Below are 15,627 nucleotides of genomic sequence, written 5' to 3'. Positions count from 1 at the left end.
GACACATCCATTGCATCTGGTAGTACATGTCTGGGCATCGCTGCACCCCATGGCCTGTGGTCCACACCATAGCCCACACTCTCCCACGTTCCATCCAGTGGGCCATGGGAGGACATACAATGTCTGGCAATTGTCCCTGCAACACCACTCAGGACAACTCCAAGTCCCGAAAATGCCTCCACATCTCATCTCTTCCTCCCATTCCCCGCACCCAGCAACCACCATGGCCACTTTTTACATACCAATGCCACATTCTCTCGATTATTAACCACAATAGTTCATGAATAGAATATCAGTAAGTCCACTCTAATCCTTACTGTATTCCTCCTTCCTGTGGACCTTGGCTTGGTTGTGTCCATTCCACATCTATGTCAAGAGGGGGCTTAGATTCCACATGGATACTGGATGCAATCCTCCTGCTTTCAGTTGTAGGCACTCTAGGCTCCATGGTGTGGTGGTTGACATTCTTCAACTCCGTATTAGCTGAGTGGGGTAAGTCCAATAAATCAGAGTGTAGGAGCTGAAGTCTGTTGAGGCTCAGGGCCTGGCTATCATATTGTCAATCCAGAGATTCAAATCCCCTAGATATATATTAAACCCCAGCACCAACTACAGTTCCAGTAAAGTAGCATGAAAGGCTTGTGAAAAGAGATCCCATCTGAGTCCAGCTCCATCACGCAGAAACACCAGCTCCAAAGAAGGGCCAACTGACATGGCAGTGAACTCCATCTGCCATGACGATAGAACCTGTGGGTCTCTTTAGCCCTCAAAAGAACCAATACCTGGGGTTGTATCTACTTTATCTGTCTCTGAGACTCTGCTCAGGTGTGCATAAGGGCAATCCTGCTGACAACCTCCAGACTCTTTTTTAGAGACTCATAGCCATATAAACTCATTTGTCCTTTCCATTTCCCCCTTACTTTAGGTCAAACAGCATTTTTAACTCCTGTTATTATATGTAGACAGGGATATTCTGCTGGTCCGCGCTGAACCTTTAATTCAAGGTCATTTTCTAGTTACGTCATCAGCTGGTACTTGGTAGTGATCCCTCGGTGCCAGGGAGGCTCATCCCCGGGTGTCATGTCCCATGGTGGGGGGAAGGCATTGCATTTACATGCTGAGTTTAGCTTTTAGACTGGCCACATTTGAGTAACACGGAGGCTGTCAGGAGGGAACTCTTAGGCACAGTGCTGCTCTAGGCCTTGTTCTTATTTCAGGTGTATAGGCTCACAAGCATAGTCATTAGTATCAGGGGGTCACTGTTGGACCCTCATTCCTTCCTGGTCTTTGCCGTTGCACCTGGGGGACTGCTGCTGCTCCCCTAGGGACCATGACAGAGCCCCCCCTCCAGCCAGGAACCCAGTACCCCCCCAGCTGTTGTTTTTAATTGTTTCCACTATGAGTATATCCAAACATTTCCATGCACCCTGGACACATGCCCTGTATAACTCCCTGTCAACCATATATCCCCTGTCAATAACAACCCATACCAGTATTCCTCTGCTGCCATTGTTGAACCAGTCTGTGATCCAAAACTTCCTGAAAAGTGAAGCCCAATATAATGTCATTTTCCCTTAATAGTAAAGTGGACTATAGCGATGAGTTTAAAGGTTAGATATAGAATACATATTGATTTGGAAAAATTCTACATCCTATCTTTTTCTTTTCTTTTTTCCCTAATTATTGAGCTTCTCTTCACAAGAGCCTTAGTTCACAGTAATTCATATATACAATATACAGTACTCCCACATATCCATTATAAAACCTTTTGCCTTCCACAAGATCCTGGGTTCCTGGGTTCAATCCCCAGTACCTCCTGAAAAAAGAAAAAATAAAGTTCTTACAGCCACACAAACACAAAAACTTTATTGGGGAGCAGATGTATCTCAGTGGGTTGAGTGCCTGCTTCCCATGTACAAGATCCCTTCCACAGCGATAATCTTTTAACTTATTGATATCATATTTCCTGAAACTGATGTACAGATATTGAGACAATAGCTTTCAAACAAGGTAATATTTGTGTTTACATTGTGGTTTATACTTTAGGATATACAGTTTTCTAAATTTTTTAGTTATCCTATGTTTTACATTATGGTTTACATTATTAGTCTGTCATCCCCTATATGTTTTTGGTGTAATATTACATGTTTTATATCCATCCTTGTGGACTCTTGTGAAACACTTCTTTTGCCCTCACATTTACTTTGGTTCCATCTATTCAATATCTATTTCCCCCTCCCCTTGAGGCCCACAGTGACAGTCAATCTTCATTTCTTGAGGAGCCATGTTCAGAGATACTTGCAACAGTGTTGAGGGCTTGACTTGCTCAACTGACCTAATGCCCTGGGAGCCACCATTTCTCTTGAGGGATACAGTTCCCTCTATTTGATGGTATTAGTCCTCCCCAAGTTGTGGGTCTACCTTCACTCTCAGTATATGGGTCTCTACCCAATGGTATAACCCACTCTGGCAAAATGAGCATTCAGATATTCCCTAGGAGTCTGTCCTGCGTCTGGTTACCCCTTTGAGTATCTTAAACAGGTAACATTCCTAATTATATTTTGAAAAGGTTTTCTCAGCATTATACTCTCAACCAACACCTGACAATCTCCTATGTTCGTGCGTTGCCCCACCCTCCCCCCAATTTCTTGGGCAATATTACCCATCCGCCCATCCCTAGCCCTCCTCAAATCCCCAAAGCCCCACCCAAAGGTAACCCTATGCCCCCATTTTATCGCTTCCTTGTACACATACTTACCTCCAGCTTATCATAGATTTCACCCATAGATTTCACTCATAGATGTCAGCTTACATCCTTCCTTTACCCCCCGATTTCCTGTAAACCTATCTTCCAGTCTCTAGCTCTCTGAGGCAGCTTGCTTATTTCATATCATTGAGGTCATGTAGTATTTGTCCTTCAATGCCTTGGTTGCTTCACTCAACATAAGGTTCTCAAGATTCATCCATGTTATCACGTGTGTTTGTAGTGTATTTGTTCTTAAAGCCGAGTAGTATTCCCTTGTATGTATATACCACATTTTATTGATCCACTCATCTGTTGATGGGCATTTGGGTCAATTCCAATTTTTGGCGATAATGAACAATGCTGCTATGAACATTGGTGTGCATACATTGGTTTGTGTCTCTGCCTTCAGTTCTGCTGGATATATATGCAATTCCATTGCTGGGTCATATTGCAAATCTATGGTTAGTTTTTTGAGAAACCGCCAAACTGTCCTCCAGAATGGTTGGATGCTTCTGCATTCCCACCAGCAGTAGATGAGTGTTCCCATTTCTTCACATCCTCTCCAGCATTTGTAGTCTTCTGTTTTTTTCATAGCTGCCAATCTTATGGGAGTAAGATGGTATCTCATTGTAGTTTTGATTTGCATTTCCCTGATAGCTAGAGATTTGGAGCATTTTTTCATGTGCTTTTTAGCCATTTGTATTTCTTCTTGGGAGAAGTGTCTTTAAATCTTTTTCCCATTTTTTAAATGGGTTGTTTATCTTTTTATTTTCAAGATATAGGAGTTCTTTATATATGCAAGTTATAAGTCTCTTATCGGATATATGGTTGCCAAATATTTTCTCCCATTGTGTAGGTTCCCTTTTTACTTTCTTGACAAACTCCTTTGATGTGCAGAAGGCTTTAATTTTGAGGAAGTCCCATTTATCTATTTGTTCTTTTGCTACTCGTGCTTTTGGTGTGATGTTCACGAAGCCATTTCCTATTACAAGGTCTTATAGATGTTTCCCTACACTGCTTTCCAAGGTCTTTATGGTCTTGGCTCTTATATTTAGGTCTGTGTTCCATCTTGAGATGATCTTTGTATAAGGTGTGAGATGGTAATCCTCTTTCATTTTTCTACATATGGCTATCCAGTTCTCCAGGCACTATTTGTTGAATAGGCCATTCTCTCCCCGTTGAGAGGGTTTGGTGGCTTTATCAAATATTATATGGCTATATATATGAGGTTCTATATCAGACCTCTCAATTCGATTCCATTAGTCTGTGTGTCTCTCCTTATGCCAATACCGGGCTGTTTTCACTACTGTAGCTTTGTAGTATGTTTTGAAGTCCGGTAGTCTGATTCCTCAAATTTCGTTTTTCTTTTTCAATACGTCTTTGGCTATTCAGGGCCTCTTTCCTTTCCAAATAAATTTCCTAGTTTTTCTAGTTCCTTAAAGAAGGCTGTGTTGATTTTTATTGGGATTGCATTGAATGTGTAGATCAGTTTTGGTAGGATAGACATCTTAATAATTAGTCTTCCAATCCATGAACAGGGAATATTCTTCCATTTATTTAGGTCTTCTTTGATTTCCTTGAATGGTCTTGTATAGTTCTTGGTGTATAAGTTTTTTACCTCTTTAGTTAAATTTATTCCTAAATATTTGATTTTTTAATTTACTATTGTGAATGGTATTTGTTTCTTGATTTCCTCCTGATCTTGCTCATTATTGGTGTACAGAAATGCTACTGATTTTTGCGCATTCATCTTATAACCTGCAACTTTACTAAACTCATTTATGAGTTCTAGAAGCTTTGTTGTAGACCTCTCAGGGTTTTCTATGTATAGGATCATGTCATCTGCAATTAATGAAATTTTGACTTCTTCCTTTCCAATTTGAATGCCTTTTGTATCTGGTTCTTGCCTCAGTGCTCGAGCAAGTACTTCTAAGACAATGTTAAATAGAAGGGGAGAGAGTGGGCATCCTTGTCTTGTTCCTGACTTTAGAGGGAAGGATTTTAGGATTTCTCCATTATAAATGATGTTGGCTATGGTTTTTCATATATACTCTTTATCATGTTCAAAAAATTTCCTTGTATTCCGATCTTTTGGAGTATTTTTATCAAGAAAGGATGCTGTATTTTGTCAAATGCTTTTTCTGCATCTATAGATATAATTGTGATTTTTTCCTTCAATCTGTTTATATGGTGTATTACATTGATTGATTTTCTTATGTTGAACCATCCTTGCATACCTGGAATGAATCATACTTGGTCGTGGTGTATAATTCATTTAATGTGTTGTTGAATACGATTAGCAAGTATTTTGTTAAGTATTTTTGCATCTAGGTTCATTAGAGAAATTGGTCTGTAGTTTTCCTTTCTTGTGGTGTCTTTGTTTGGCTTTGGTACTAGGGTAATGTTGGTATCATAGAAGGAGTTAGGCAATGTTCCTTCTGTTTCGATTTTTTTGAAGAGTTTCAGCAGGATTGGTGTTAGTTCTTTCCGGAATGTTTTGTAGAATTCACCTGTGAAGCCGTCTCGCCCTGGGCTCTTCTTAGTTGGGAGGTTTTTAATGACTGATTCTATCTCTTTACTTGTGATTGGTTTGTTGAGATCTTCAATTTCTTCCTTCGTCAATATAGGCTACTTATGTGTTTCTAGGAATTTGTCCATTTCCTCTGAATTGTCAATTTTGTTGGAATATAGTTTTTCAAAGTATCCTCTTATGATAGTCTTTATTTCTGTGGGGTCAGTGGTGTTATCTCCTTTCTCATTTCTTATTTTGGCTATTTGCATCTTCTCTCCTTTTTTCTTTGTTAGTCTCACTCAAGGTTTGTCAATTTCATTGATCTTCTCAAACAACCAGCTCTTGGTCTTATTTATCTTTTCAAGTGCTTTCTTATTTTCTATTTCATTTAGTTCTGCTCTTATCTTTGTTATTTCCTTCCTTCTTCTTCCTGTGGGATTACTTTGTTGTTTTTTTTCTAATGCCTCCTAATGTGCAATTAGTTCTTCAATTTTTACTCTTCTTTTTTGATGTATGAATTTATGGCTATTCATTTCCCTCTCAGTACTTCTTTTGCTGCATCCTGTAACTTTTGGTATGCTGTGTTATCATTATCATTTGTTTCAATGTGGTCATTGATTTCTTTTGAGATTTCCTTTTTGACCCACTGTTTTTCTAAGAGTGTGCTGTTTAATTTCCATATCTTGGTGTGAAATCTGGGCCTCTGGCCCTTGCAGATTTCCAGCTTCACTCCACTGTGGTCAGAGATATTTTTTTGTATGTTTTCGATCTTTCTGAATTCATTAAGCCTTTCTTTGTGGCCTAGCATATGGTCTATCTTGGAGAATGATCCATGTGCACTTGAGAAAAATGGATATCCTGCTGTATTCGGGTATAATGATCTGTAATGTCATTTAGATCCAGCTCCTCTAATATACTGTTCAAATACTTTTTTTCTTTATGATTCTCTTTTGAGATTTTCTGTCCAGCATTGATAGTGGTGTATTAAAATCCCCCTCTATAATTGTAGAGGCATCTGTTTTTTCACTTTGTTTGTCCAGCGTTTGCCTCACGTATTTAGAGGTGCCCTTGTTAGGATCATAAATATTTATGATTGTTCGTTCTTCTTGAGAGATTGTCCCTTTCACTAATATGTAGTATCCTTCTTTGTCTCTCAGAATTGTTTCACATTTAAAGTCTATTTTGTCTGATATTAATATAGCTACTCCTGCCTTTTTTGGGTTATTGTTTGCTTGTAAGATTGTTTTCCAACCATTCACTTTCAGCCTCCATGAATCTCTAGGTCTAAGATGTGTCTCTTGTAGACAGCATATAGATGGGTCATATTTCCTTATCCAGTGTCCCAGTCTGAATCTTTTGATAGGTGAGTTTAATCCTTTGACATTCAGTGTTAGTACTTTCAAGGAATTATTTATGTTAGCCATATTTTGATTGGATTTGTGTTTGTCATATTGGTTTTTTTTTTTTTCCTTCTCTTTTTGTCTTTTCTGTTGCTCTTACATTCTCCTCCAACTCTGCCTCTCCTGTTTTTTCCTTTCTTCCTACAGAACTCCCTTTAGAATTTCTTGAAGGGGAGATTTCTTGTTGGCATACTCTTTCAATTTCTGTTTATCTGTGAATATTTTGAGCTCTTCATCATTTTTGAATGCTAGTTTAGCTGGATAGAGTATTGTTGGTTGGAAATTTTTTTCTTTTAGTACCTTGACTATATCATACCACAGCCTTCTTGCCTCCATGGCTTCAGATGAGAAATCAGCACTTAATCTTATGGAGCTTCCCTTGTATGTGATGGTTTTCTTTTCTCTTGCTGCTTTTAGAATTTTCTTTGTCTTGAGCATTGGATAATTTGACAAGTATATGTCCTGGGGTGGGCCTGTTGGGGTTTATGACGATTGGGGTGCACTGTGCTTCTTGGATATGTACATCTGTGTCTTTAAGTAGATTTGGGAAGGTTTCATCCATTATTTCCTGCAACACTCCTTCTGATTCCTTTCCCTTCTCTTCTCCTTCTGGGATGCCTATAATACGTATGTTTGTGCATTTTGCATTGTCATTCAGGTCCCTAAGTCCTAACTGGATTTTTTCTATCTTTTTATCCATCAATTCTACTATCTGTTTGATTTCAGATGTACTGTCTTCCACATCGCTAATATTCTCCTCTGCCTCTTCTAATCTGCTGCTATTTGCTGTGAGTGTATTTTTGATTTCTTGAACTGTGGTGTTCATTTCCATCATATCTGTTATCTTTTTGTGTATGTCTGCAATTTCCCCTCCAAGTTTTGTCTTCATATTGTTAACCTCTTCCTTTACTTCATTAAATTTGTCTGTGATATATGTTCTGAGATCTTTAATTACTTGTGCGAAGTTCTGCTCCCCTTCCTGGTTTTTAGTTTGTTCAATGGATTCAGTCATGTTTTCCTGATTACTGGTTTGATTTGTAGATTTTCTTGCTGTGTAGTCATCATTTTATCTTGACGGGTTTAATCAGTTCCTTAGCTTCTTTGTCTAGTCTTGGGGATTAATTAGCTGTTGTTTTTGCGTAAGTGTTATATCTTCTCTTTGTCACTTTGTTCTTCTTATTCTAATTTCTTATTGCTGGCTGAGTTCATTTTGAAGGAGAGTATTAGGGCCAGGGAAAGGCAATTGTGTAAGAAAGGAAAATGTGTAAAGTACTAGTGGTAATAAATGTTAACAGAGCAACAATATGAGATCTGGAGGATGGATATTAGATTCATGTAAGTTGTGTAGAGTTATAGCAGTAAGTAGAGTACCTATAATGAGGTAGTCGACTGAATATGGGAGGAATATGGTATGAATTAAAAAGCTATTGTTTTTGTGAGAGAGGGAAAGAGAAAAGAAAGGCAATAGTTTCAAGAGTGGATAACAGACAGAAAACAAAACAAAGTATTAGAAATTAAGAGTTAGACACTTTGGGGATCAAAGAAAGGGAGGTGGAATATAGGAGAGACAGTAGATGATGTGGGATATCAAGATGTAGGGGAAAGGGGATAGTGTAGATAGCGAAAATCAATTCACACAGAAATGAGGCAACGGAGGATGAGGAAACCCAGCAAATGTGAGATGTTCCCTGCAGCACCTATTGTATAATTAAGATAAAATAAAATAAGAAGAAAACGAGGGACAAGGGAAAAGAGAGAAAAAAAAAGAGAAGAAAGAAAGAAAAAGGGGGTTGGGTAAAGAAAAGGGAGGGGAACAAGTAAGGAAAAGAAAAGAAGATATAGAACACCTACAACAGCAACAACAAAAAAACCCTAAATAAATGAAAAAAAAAAAGACCTTGGGGGATACAATGGGAGAAAAAACTAGGATATAATGCAATATTAGCAACCAGGACAATAAAAAATAAAAGATAAAAAATTAAAATAAAAAAAAACGCAAATGTTGAGGGCTAGGACAGTCAGGGATCTCAGATGGGCCTCAGGGTGTGGTGGATTCAGGGATGGAAAGTCTGTGATATTGTAGACTCAAGAGGTGTGAGTCTCTGGGGTGTGGGCCACCAGGGTTTAGGGGACAAAGACCTGGCGACCTCAAATCCAGTTAACAGGGAGCCTGGGAGCACCGCAGTGCAACACAGCCTTCAGGGATCCATAGGGCTGGGTGCCAGCCCTATGGGAGAGGTCACATCCGTAAACTCTGACCTATGTGTCCAAAACCCGCAATTCCCCCTCCCTCTAGGGTCTCTTCTGTGGCTGTATCACCAGTTGAACTTCAGGACACCTCCTGCCCTGCAAGCCCCCGAAACAGCCAGTTGGGGACGCCTCTATATTGCAGCCAATTTAAGAACGCTGCAGATCTGCAGCCAGGCCTAGGGGGCGGGGCTCTAGCCGGAAGCGCTGTATCAGTGTCCGAAACCAAAAATCCCACTCCTCGCAAAAGATTCCCCTAATCGGCTTCCAGACGCCTCCCACCCTGCAATCCCCCGAAAGAGCCTCCCGGCCACATCTCCTTACTGCGAGCCATCCAAGGCCACCGCAGATCAGCAGCCGGCCTCGGGGGCGGGGCTCCAGCCGGAAGCGCTATTATTCGTGTCAGAAATCAAAAATTTCCCTGCCTCGCAAAAAGCTCCCTACCGTCACACCAAATTGGTTTGCGAAGGCCTCCTGCCCTGTCAGCCCCCCAATAGCCTGCTCAGGGCTCACGAACTCCCCAGTACCACAAAGCCTCTAGGAATTGCCACTGCAGCACTGGTACCGCGGCTCCACCCGCCCCCGGGGGGAGCGTCCAGTGTGCAGCCCCCAACTCGGTGTAGAGAGCCCCAATTTTATCCTCCACATGAATTTTCTCTGTCACCTTCCCATGAAATCGATGTCTAGACACCTCCTGCCCTGCAAAATCCTGAAACAGCCTGGTCCCGAAGAATCTCCAACGCTGCCCAGCCCCTTCTCTGCAGGAGAGACCACCAGGTACACTCACTCAACCACCATCTTGCCCTGCCCTCCCTCGGATGTTCTTTTAAGAGTTTCCTACTCTGCCAATTTCTTTGGTATCATCTTCCCCCAATTCTTAATCTTTATAATACTTTGCTTTTATCCATGATTGATATTTTTTAGCAGTGATTTTTCAACATATTTTCCAATTCTAATATTTTTTGTTCCTTCTGACATGTAAGTCCTTTCTTTTGTTCTGCAGGAAGAATGCCTTAAATTTCACAGACTGTAATTTAATATAATTGTGGTTACTTATTATTTGTCTGTTGTATTTAGCTTGGGTTATTAAAATGTATTATTTATTAGTTTTTATTATGACTTGTAGATGATGGGTTTCCTCGATCTATTGTGGAATATAATTGTAATGCTCTAACTGTTAATATTGCAAGATACTGCACGGATGATGTTACTTTTATAACAGCTATTCAGAAAATATTTTGTTATTCTTACAGTGGTTTTTATTAATTTCTTCCTGATTTTCCTGTTACCATTTTAGTTTTGCAATTCTGAATTCCCATTTATTTATGTTGTTATTAGATGTTTTTTGTGTATTATTTAACATTACATTACATAGTGCTGCGTTTTAGTATTTGTTTGTGTTATAGCTATTATGCAGTGAATATACAATAATAAAATATCTGTCTTTCTACAGATATCAGACACCAATATGTCTATTGCCAATGGTATGTGCTTTGAGATGGCAGTGGAAAAATAACTCCTTTTTTTCAGGGCATATTACTAAATTTACATGGTGTGAGTGGTTTGGTCATAAGTTCTTTGAAACTAGGCTTCCCTTAAAACAAATTGAATTACATATAATCACCCTCTATTGAAGGATCATTGTCTCTCTCTGTTGCTAAACATTTGAAGACCATGATCAAGAAGTTTATTCTGTTGACTATATCACTTTTGGTGTAATACTATGTTTTGCAATATAAAATATTCATTTTCCACTTAATTAATAGGAAGATTGTGGTCTTTTTTATCTTTCAGGTATCTCTCCTAAATGTGCAATCAAGGAATTATTCCCAAAAGAGGACATTAATATGGGAGAATTTTACCAACCAGTGATAGCAGAAAACCATGAAAGCCATGGCATTGAAGATTTTGACTTCAGGGAAGTCTGGAAAGAAATGCATGAATTTGAGAGTCAGCAGGCATATGGCAAAAGAAATTGCAAAGTAGTGCCTAGGACCCAAAATAAAAATCTCATTTGTAGAAAAAATCAGCAACATATCAAATTCTGTAATAATTTCCCACTAAAGCAGAGTGTTTTTATTAGAAAAAGTACATATCAATATTTTAAATATGAGAAGCTATTTTTAAAGAATTCATTGAAGCCAAAAAATAGTATAGGCTATGCAGGAAACAAGTATGTCAAATGTTTTGAAAATAGACTTGGATTTCAAACGCATCTGGCTGAAATGCAGAGACTTCAAACTGGAGAGAAAATATATGAATGTAATCAAGTTGGAAAGTCTATCAAAAATTGTTTCTCAGTTTCACCACTTCAAAGATTTCCTGCTAGTGTCAAAACTAACATTTGCAAAACATATGGGGACATTTTCATGCATCATTCATTGCTTGCACAACAGCGGAAAACTCACATTAAAGAAAAACCTTACAGATGTAATGAATGTGGGAAGACTTTTAGCCAGTACTCAGTACTTGCTAATCATCAGAGAATTCATTCTGAGCAAAGACCTTACAAATGTAAGGAGTGTGGCAGAGCCTTTAACCAGTTCTCAAACCTGACAAGACATCAAAGAATCCACTCCGGAGAGAAACCATATAAATGTAATGTATGTGGCAAGGCATTTAGTCAAAATTCAAACCTATCAAGTCATTGGAGAATTCATACCGGAGAGAAACCACACAAATGTAATGACTGTGGTAAGGCTTTTATCAAATGTTCAGACCTTTGGCGTCATAAGAGAATTCATACCGGAGAGAAACCTTACAAATGTAATGAATGTGGTAAAGCTTTTACCAAACGTTCATACCTTTGGGATCATGAAAGAATTCATACTGGAGAGAAACCTTACAAATGTGCTGGATGTGGCAAGGCCTTTAGGCAATGGTCTGGCCTCAAGATCCACCAAAGAATTCACACTGGAGAGAAACCTTACAAATGTAAAGAATGTGGCAAAGCCTTTAAGCAGTGCTCACACCTTTCTAAGCATCAGAATACACATCCTGGAGAAAAGCCACACAAATGTAATGTGTGTGGCAAGATGTTTATCCATACTTCAGGCCTTGTGAAACATCAGAGAATTCATACTGGAGAAAAACCACACAAATGTAATGAGTGTGGTAAGGCTTTTATAAGAAGTTCAAGTCTTGTAGAACATCAGAGAATTCATACTGGGGAGAAACCTTACAAATGTAATGAATGTAGCAAAGCTTTTACTGTGCGTTCAAGCCTTAATAAACATAAGAGGAATCATATTGGGGAGAAACCTTACAAATGTAATGAATGTGGTAAAACTTACACCCAATTTGCACACCTGAATAGACATAACAAAGTACATTCTGGAAAGAAACACTTTGAATCTAATACACATAATGTTTTTATCGAAAGCTCTAACCTTGGGGATCATCAGAGAATTCATAATAGAGAGAAACTGTATAAATGTAATGAATGTGGTAAATACTTTAGCTGGTGTTCACGCCTTATTCGACATCAGAGAATCCATACTGGAGAGAAACCATATAAATGTAATATATGTGGCAAGGCCTTTAGTCAAAATTCAAACCTTACAATCCATATGAGAATTCACACTGGAGAGAAACCTTACAAATGTAATGAATGTGGCAAAGCCTTTAAGCAGTCCTCAAGCCTCACTAGACATCAGAATATACATCCTGGAGAGAAGCCACACAAATGTAATGTGTGCAGTAAAGCTTTTATCAAACGTTCACACCTTTGGGATCATGAAAGAAATCATACTGGAGAGAAAGCCTACAAATGTATTGAATGTGGCACAGCCTTTAGGCAGTGGTCTGACTTTAGGATTCACCAAAGTATTCATACCAGAGATAAGCCTTAGAAATGTAGTTAGTGTGGTAAATCACATAACCTGTTCTCACAATGGACTGTCCATCAGGAAATTCCTGCTAAAGAGAACTGAGTAGTCCTTCTTGAATATTAGTCAACCTCAGATGTTAAATTCTGCACAGTGAAAGTCAAAATCATTTAAAATACTTGAGGGAAGTGAACTTGGCCCAGTCGTTAGGGCATCTGTCTACCACATGGGAGGTCCGCAGTTCAAACCCCAGGCCTCCTTGACCCGTGGGGAGCTGGCCCATGCACAGTGCTGATGTGCGCAAGGAGTGCCATGCCACGCAGGGGTGTTCCCCGTATAGGAGAGCCCACGTGCAAGGAGTGCGCCCTGTAAGGAGAGCCGCCTAGCACGAAAGAAAGTACAGCCTGCCCAGGAATGGTGCCACACACACAGAGAGCTGACACAACAAGATGACGCAACAAAAGAAACACAGATTCCCCTGCCGCTGACAACAGCAGAAGCGGACAAAGAAGAAGATGCAGCAAATAGACAAAGAGAACAGACAACCGGGACTGGGGGGAAGGGGAGAGAAATAAATAAATAAATCTTTAAAAAATAAAATAAAATACTTGAGATTAGAGGTGTCACTAATGCAAGGAAATCTGTGGAAAGGTAAAATTTCTTATTTATGAAACATATCTGAGGTTTCTTGAAAACACTATTACTACTGATGACTTCCATCCTGAGGTTTGAAATCGGTTGATGTTATGTTTTCATCACAGCCCTGTGTCACCATGAAGGTCTATAGTAAGAGCAGTAAAATGAAAGCACGTACCCCATTAGTGGAGTTCATTTGGATCTGTGTTCCCTGGATGAACAAGGGCACTGGCTCTTAGGATGCAGTATTGTGTGGATGTGAATAATAAATAGGATCATGGGCAATGGTAGTGGATATATGTAAAACTGTGGTCTACACCGTCATAGTTATTGTGTTCAGGGTCCTCCTCTACATATTTGGTGTACCTCATTGGGCCACTGGATTATCAGAAAGGATTCCTCTCCTAGCTGACCATGAGACAGAGCAGGCCAGGACATTAGAAGGTTGAGGTTTTCATGTGATCAGAATAAGTTATTAGTGACTTTATGCCATGGAGATATCAGGGGAAGTGATGGTCACTCTCTTTTGAAAGGAGATAGCTGTTACATGTCAAAGATTAATGAAAAATGAGTATTAATCTTGTTAGCTAAAAAAAGAGCAAAGTTTCAAGCAGAATACAGTGGCATATATAGGATTCACATTTAATCACCATTCCACATGCATTTGGTACCATTTTGTTTTGAATATATGAATATTCTCATTCCAATTCATACAATTTAATGATTTTTAATAACTGAATGAATCCGTTTCTATCAACTCAAGCCTTCCCTACCTCATTACAGTACTTTATAACAAACATTAACGATACCCCAGTAGGCTCCCAAGCTTGAATGGCAGTCTTAACAATTCCTTTCTGGTGTGGAATCAAATATCATACAATTTGGGGAATATATTTTTATAGTTTGCACTTGAGTTATTCTCTCTGTATCAATCCCTTGGATATTTATGTGACTGTGATTAAAATACCCTAGCATTGCATTTTCTGACTGCCCTTCCAAAACATGCATTATTATCTATATATATGTACCATATGATTGTACCTCCACATACCCAATTTTTTCTTAAATGAGATCCATGGCTTGCACTGACCTTGACTTCCTGAGGTGAAAAATATATTAAGCATATTAGATTAGGAAATTAGAGAAAATTTCAAGAATAAAGAAAACACTTTTTCCTGCTTGGAGCCCTCATTAATGTGAAAGGATTTCATGGGTTTCCCTTTATGAATGAGCATTCACAATAAAGGGGAAATATTTTCTTGTAGATAATCATAGAACTTCACATATTCACCCCAAAATAATTTTTGTTAATTTGTACCTTTAACCATCTCACAAACACAAAATTGGTTTCAAAATTTTGATTTGGATATTGAGACAATTGCACATGTAAAAGGTGATTGAGAATATTACATAATGAGGCTTTCTGGAGAGAGCAGAGCAGGCTTCCCAAGCTGTTCCAAAAATGACTTCAGAGATCAGGGAAAGGAGACTGGCTTGAGCTGTTTTTAGTCCTGAGGGCCTGAGCTTTGGCCTGAGATGAGAATACCCGTCATTGGTTTGCTATTCCTGCTTGTGCCAAAGGAGGAGAGCTCTACAGTTACCAGCTTGCCCAGATGTGTGGCTGAACTGGAGAAGGGAGGCTTAAAAGCTGTCAGTAATCAACATCAAAAAGTAGGCATTAGACTTTTTAGTACCACACTGAATCTTTACTGTTGAAGTTCCTGGCTCCATAGTTGGGAAAAACCACTTTTACTCTTGCTTATAACTTGCTCTCTATCTTTTCCTGTTGCATAGCTAGGACTCTTCGTTCAGTACAATGAAAGTGCTTGTGAAATATTGTTTGGGTAAATTTCCTGAAGTATTTTTACACCGTAAAAATTGTGTGGAAGTACATAATAAACAATTTTACTAGAAAAGCAGTTTCTCAAAGACTAAAAATCTCAATTTGTGATTATGGCACTATACATTATGTTATAAGACATCTAGTAAAACCCCTTATATACACATGTACGTATATATATTTCTTGTGTTACTGCAGTGAAAAATTTAGATTCAGAAATCAAAAGATTGTTTCGAGACTTGTGACTTGAAAATGCACGTATGGCAATGGCAAATACAAAGAAGGTCTTCTATAAATATGAGGAAAGAACATGTTTAGTTCATGAAAGAACCAGAATGATGTAAAATTATGAAATACCGTAAAATGGAGGTAGGCAACCTGTTGCTATCCTGCAAAATCTCATCCTGGGACTTTGGTAA

The 15,627-nt window shown here is 38.9% G+C and overlaps 1 protein-coding gene across 4 annotated transcripts in view; it reads left to right on the top strand.

Annotated features, from left to right (window-relative positions):
• LOC101423139 (zinc finger protein 677-like) overlaps window positions 1–15,287 on the top strand; it is a 78,547-nt gene extending 63,260 nt beyond the window's left edge. For 3 of the 4 annotated variants that reach the window (XM_071209425.1, XM_071209424.1, XM_071209423.1), the window contains one exon: window positions 10,700–15,287. In XM_071209425.1, the coding sequence (XP_071065526.1) occupies window positions 10,700–12,756 (2,057 nt within the window). In that variant the 3' untranslated portion in view covers window positions 12,757–15,287. The remainder of the gene's footprint in view (window positions 1–10,699) is intronic. The other variant, XM_071209427.1, reaches the window with a different exon arrangement.
• Window positions 15,288–15,627: the final 340 nt, after the last annotated feature.

The sequence above is a fragment of the Dasypus novemcinctus genome, chromosome 18, assembly GCF_030445035.2.
Source record: "Dasypus novemcinctus isolate mDasNov1 chromosome 18, mDasNov1.1.hap2, whole genome shotgun sequence".
Classification (NCBI taxonomy): domain Eukaryota; kingdom Metazoa; phylum Chordata; class Mammalia; order Cingulata; family Dasypodidae; genus Dasypus; species Dasypus novemcinctus.
This window is presented reverse-complemented; position numbering and strand designations above follow the sequence as displayed.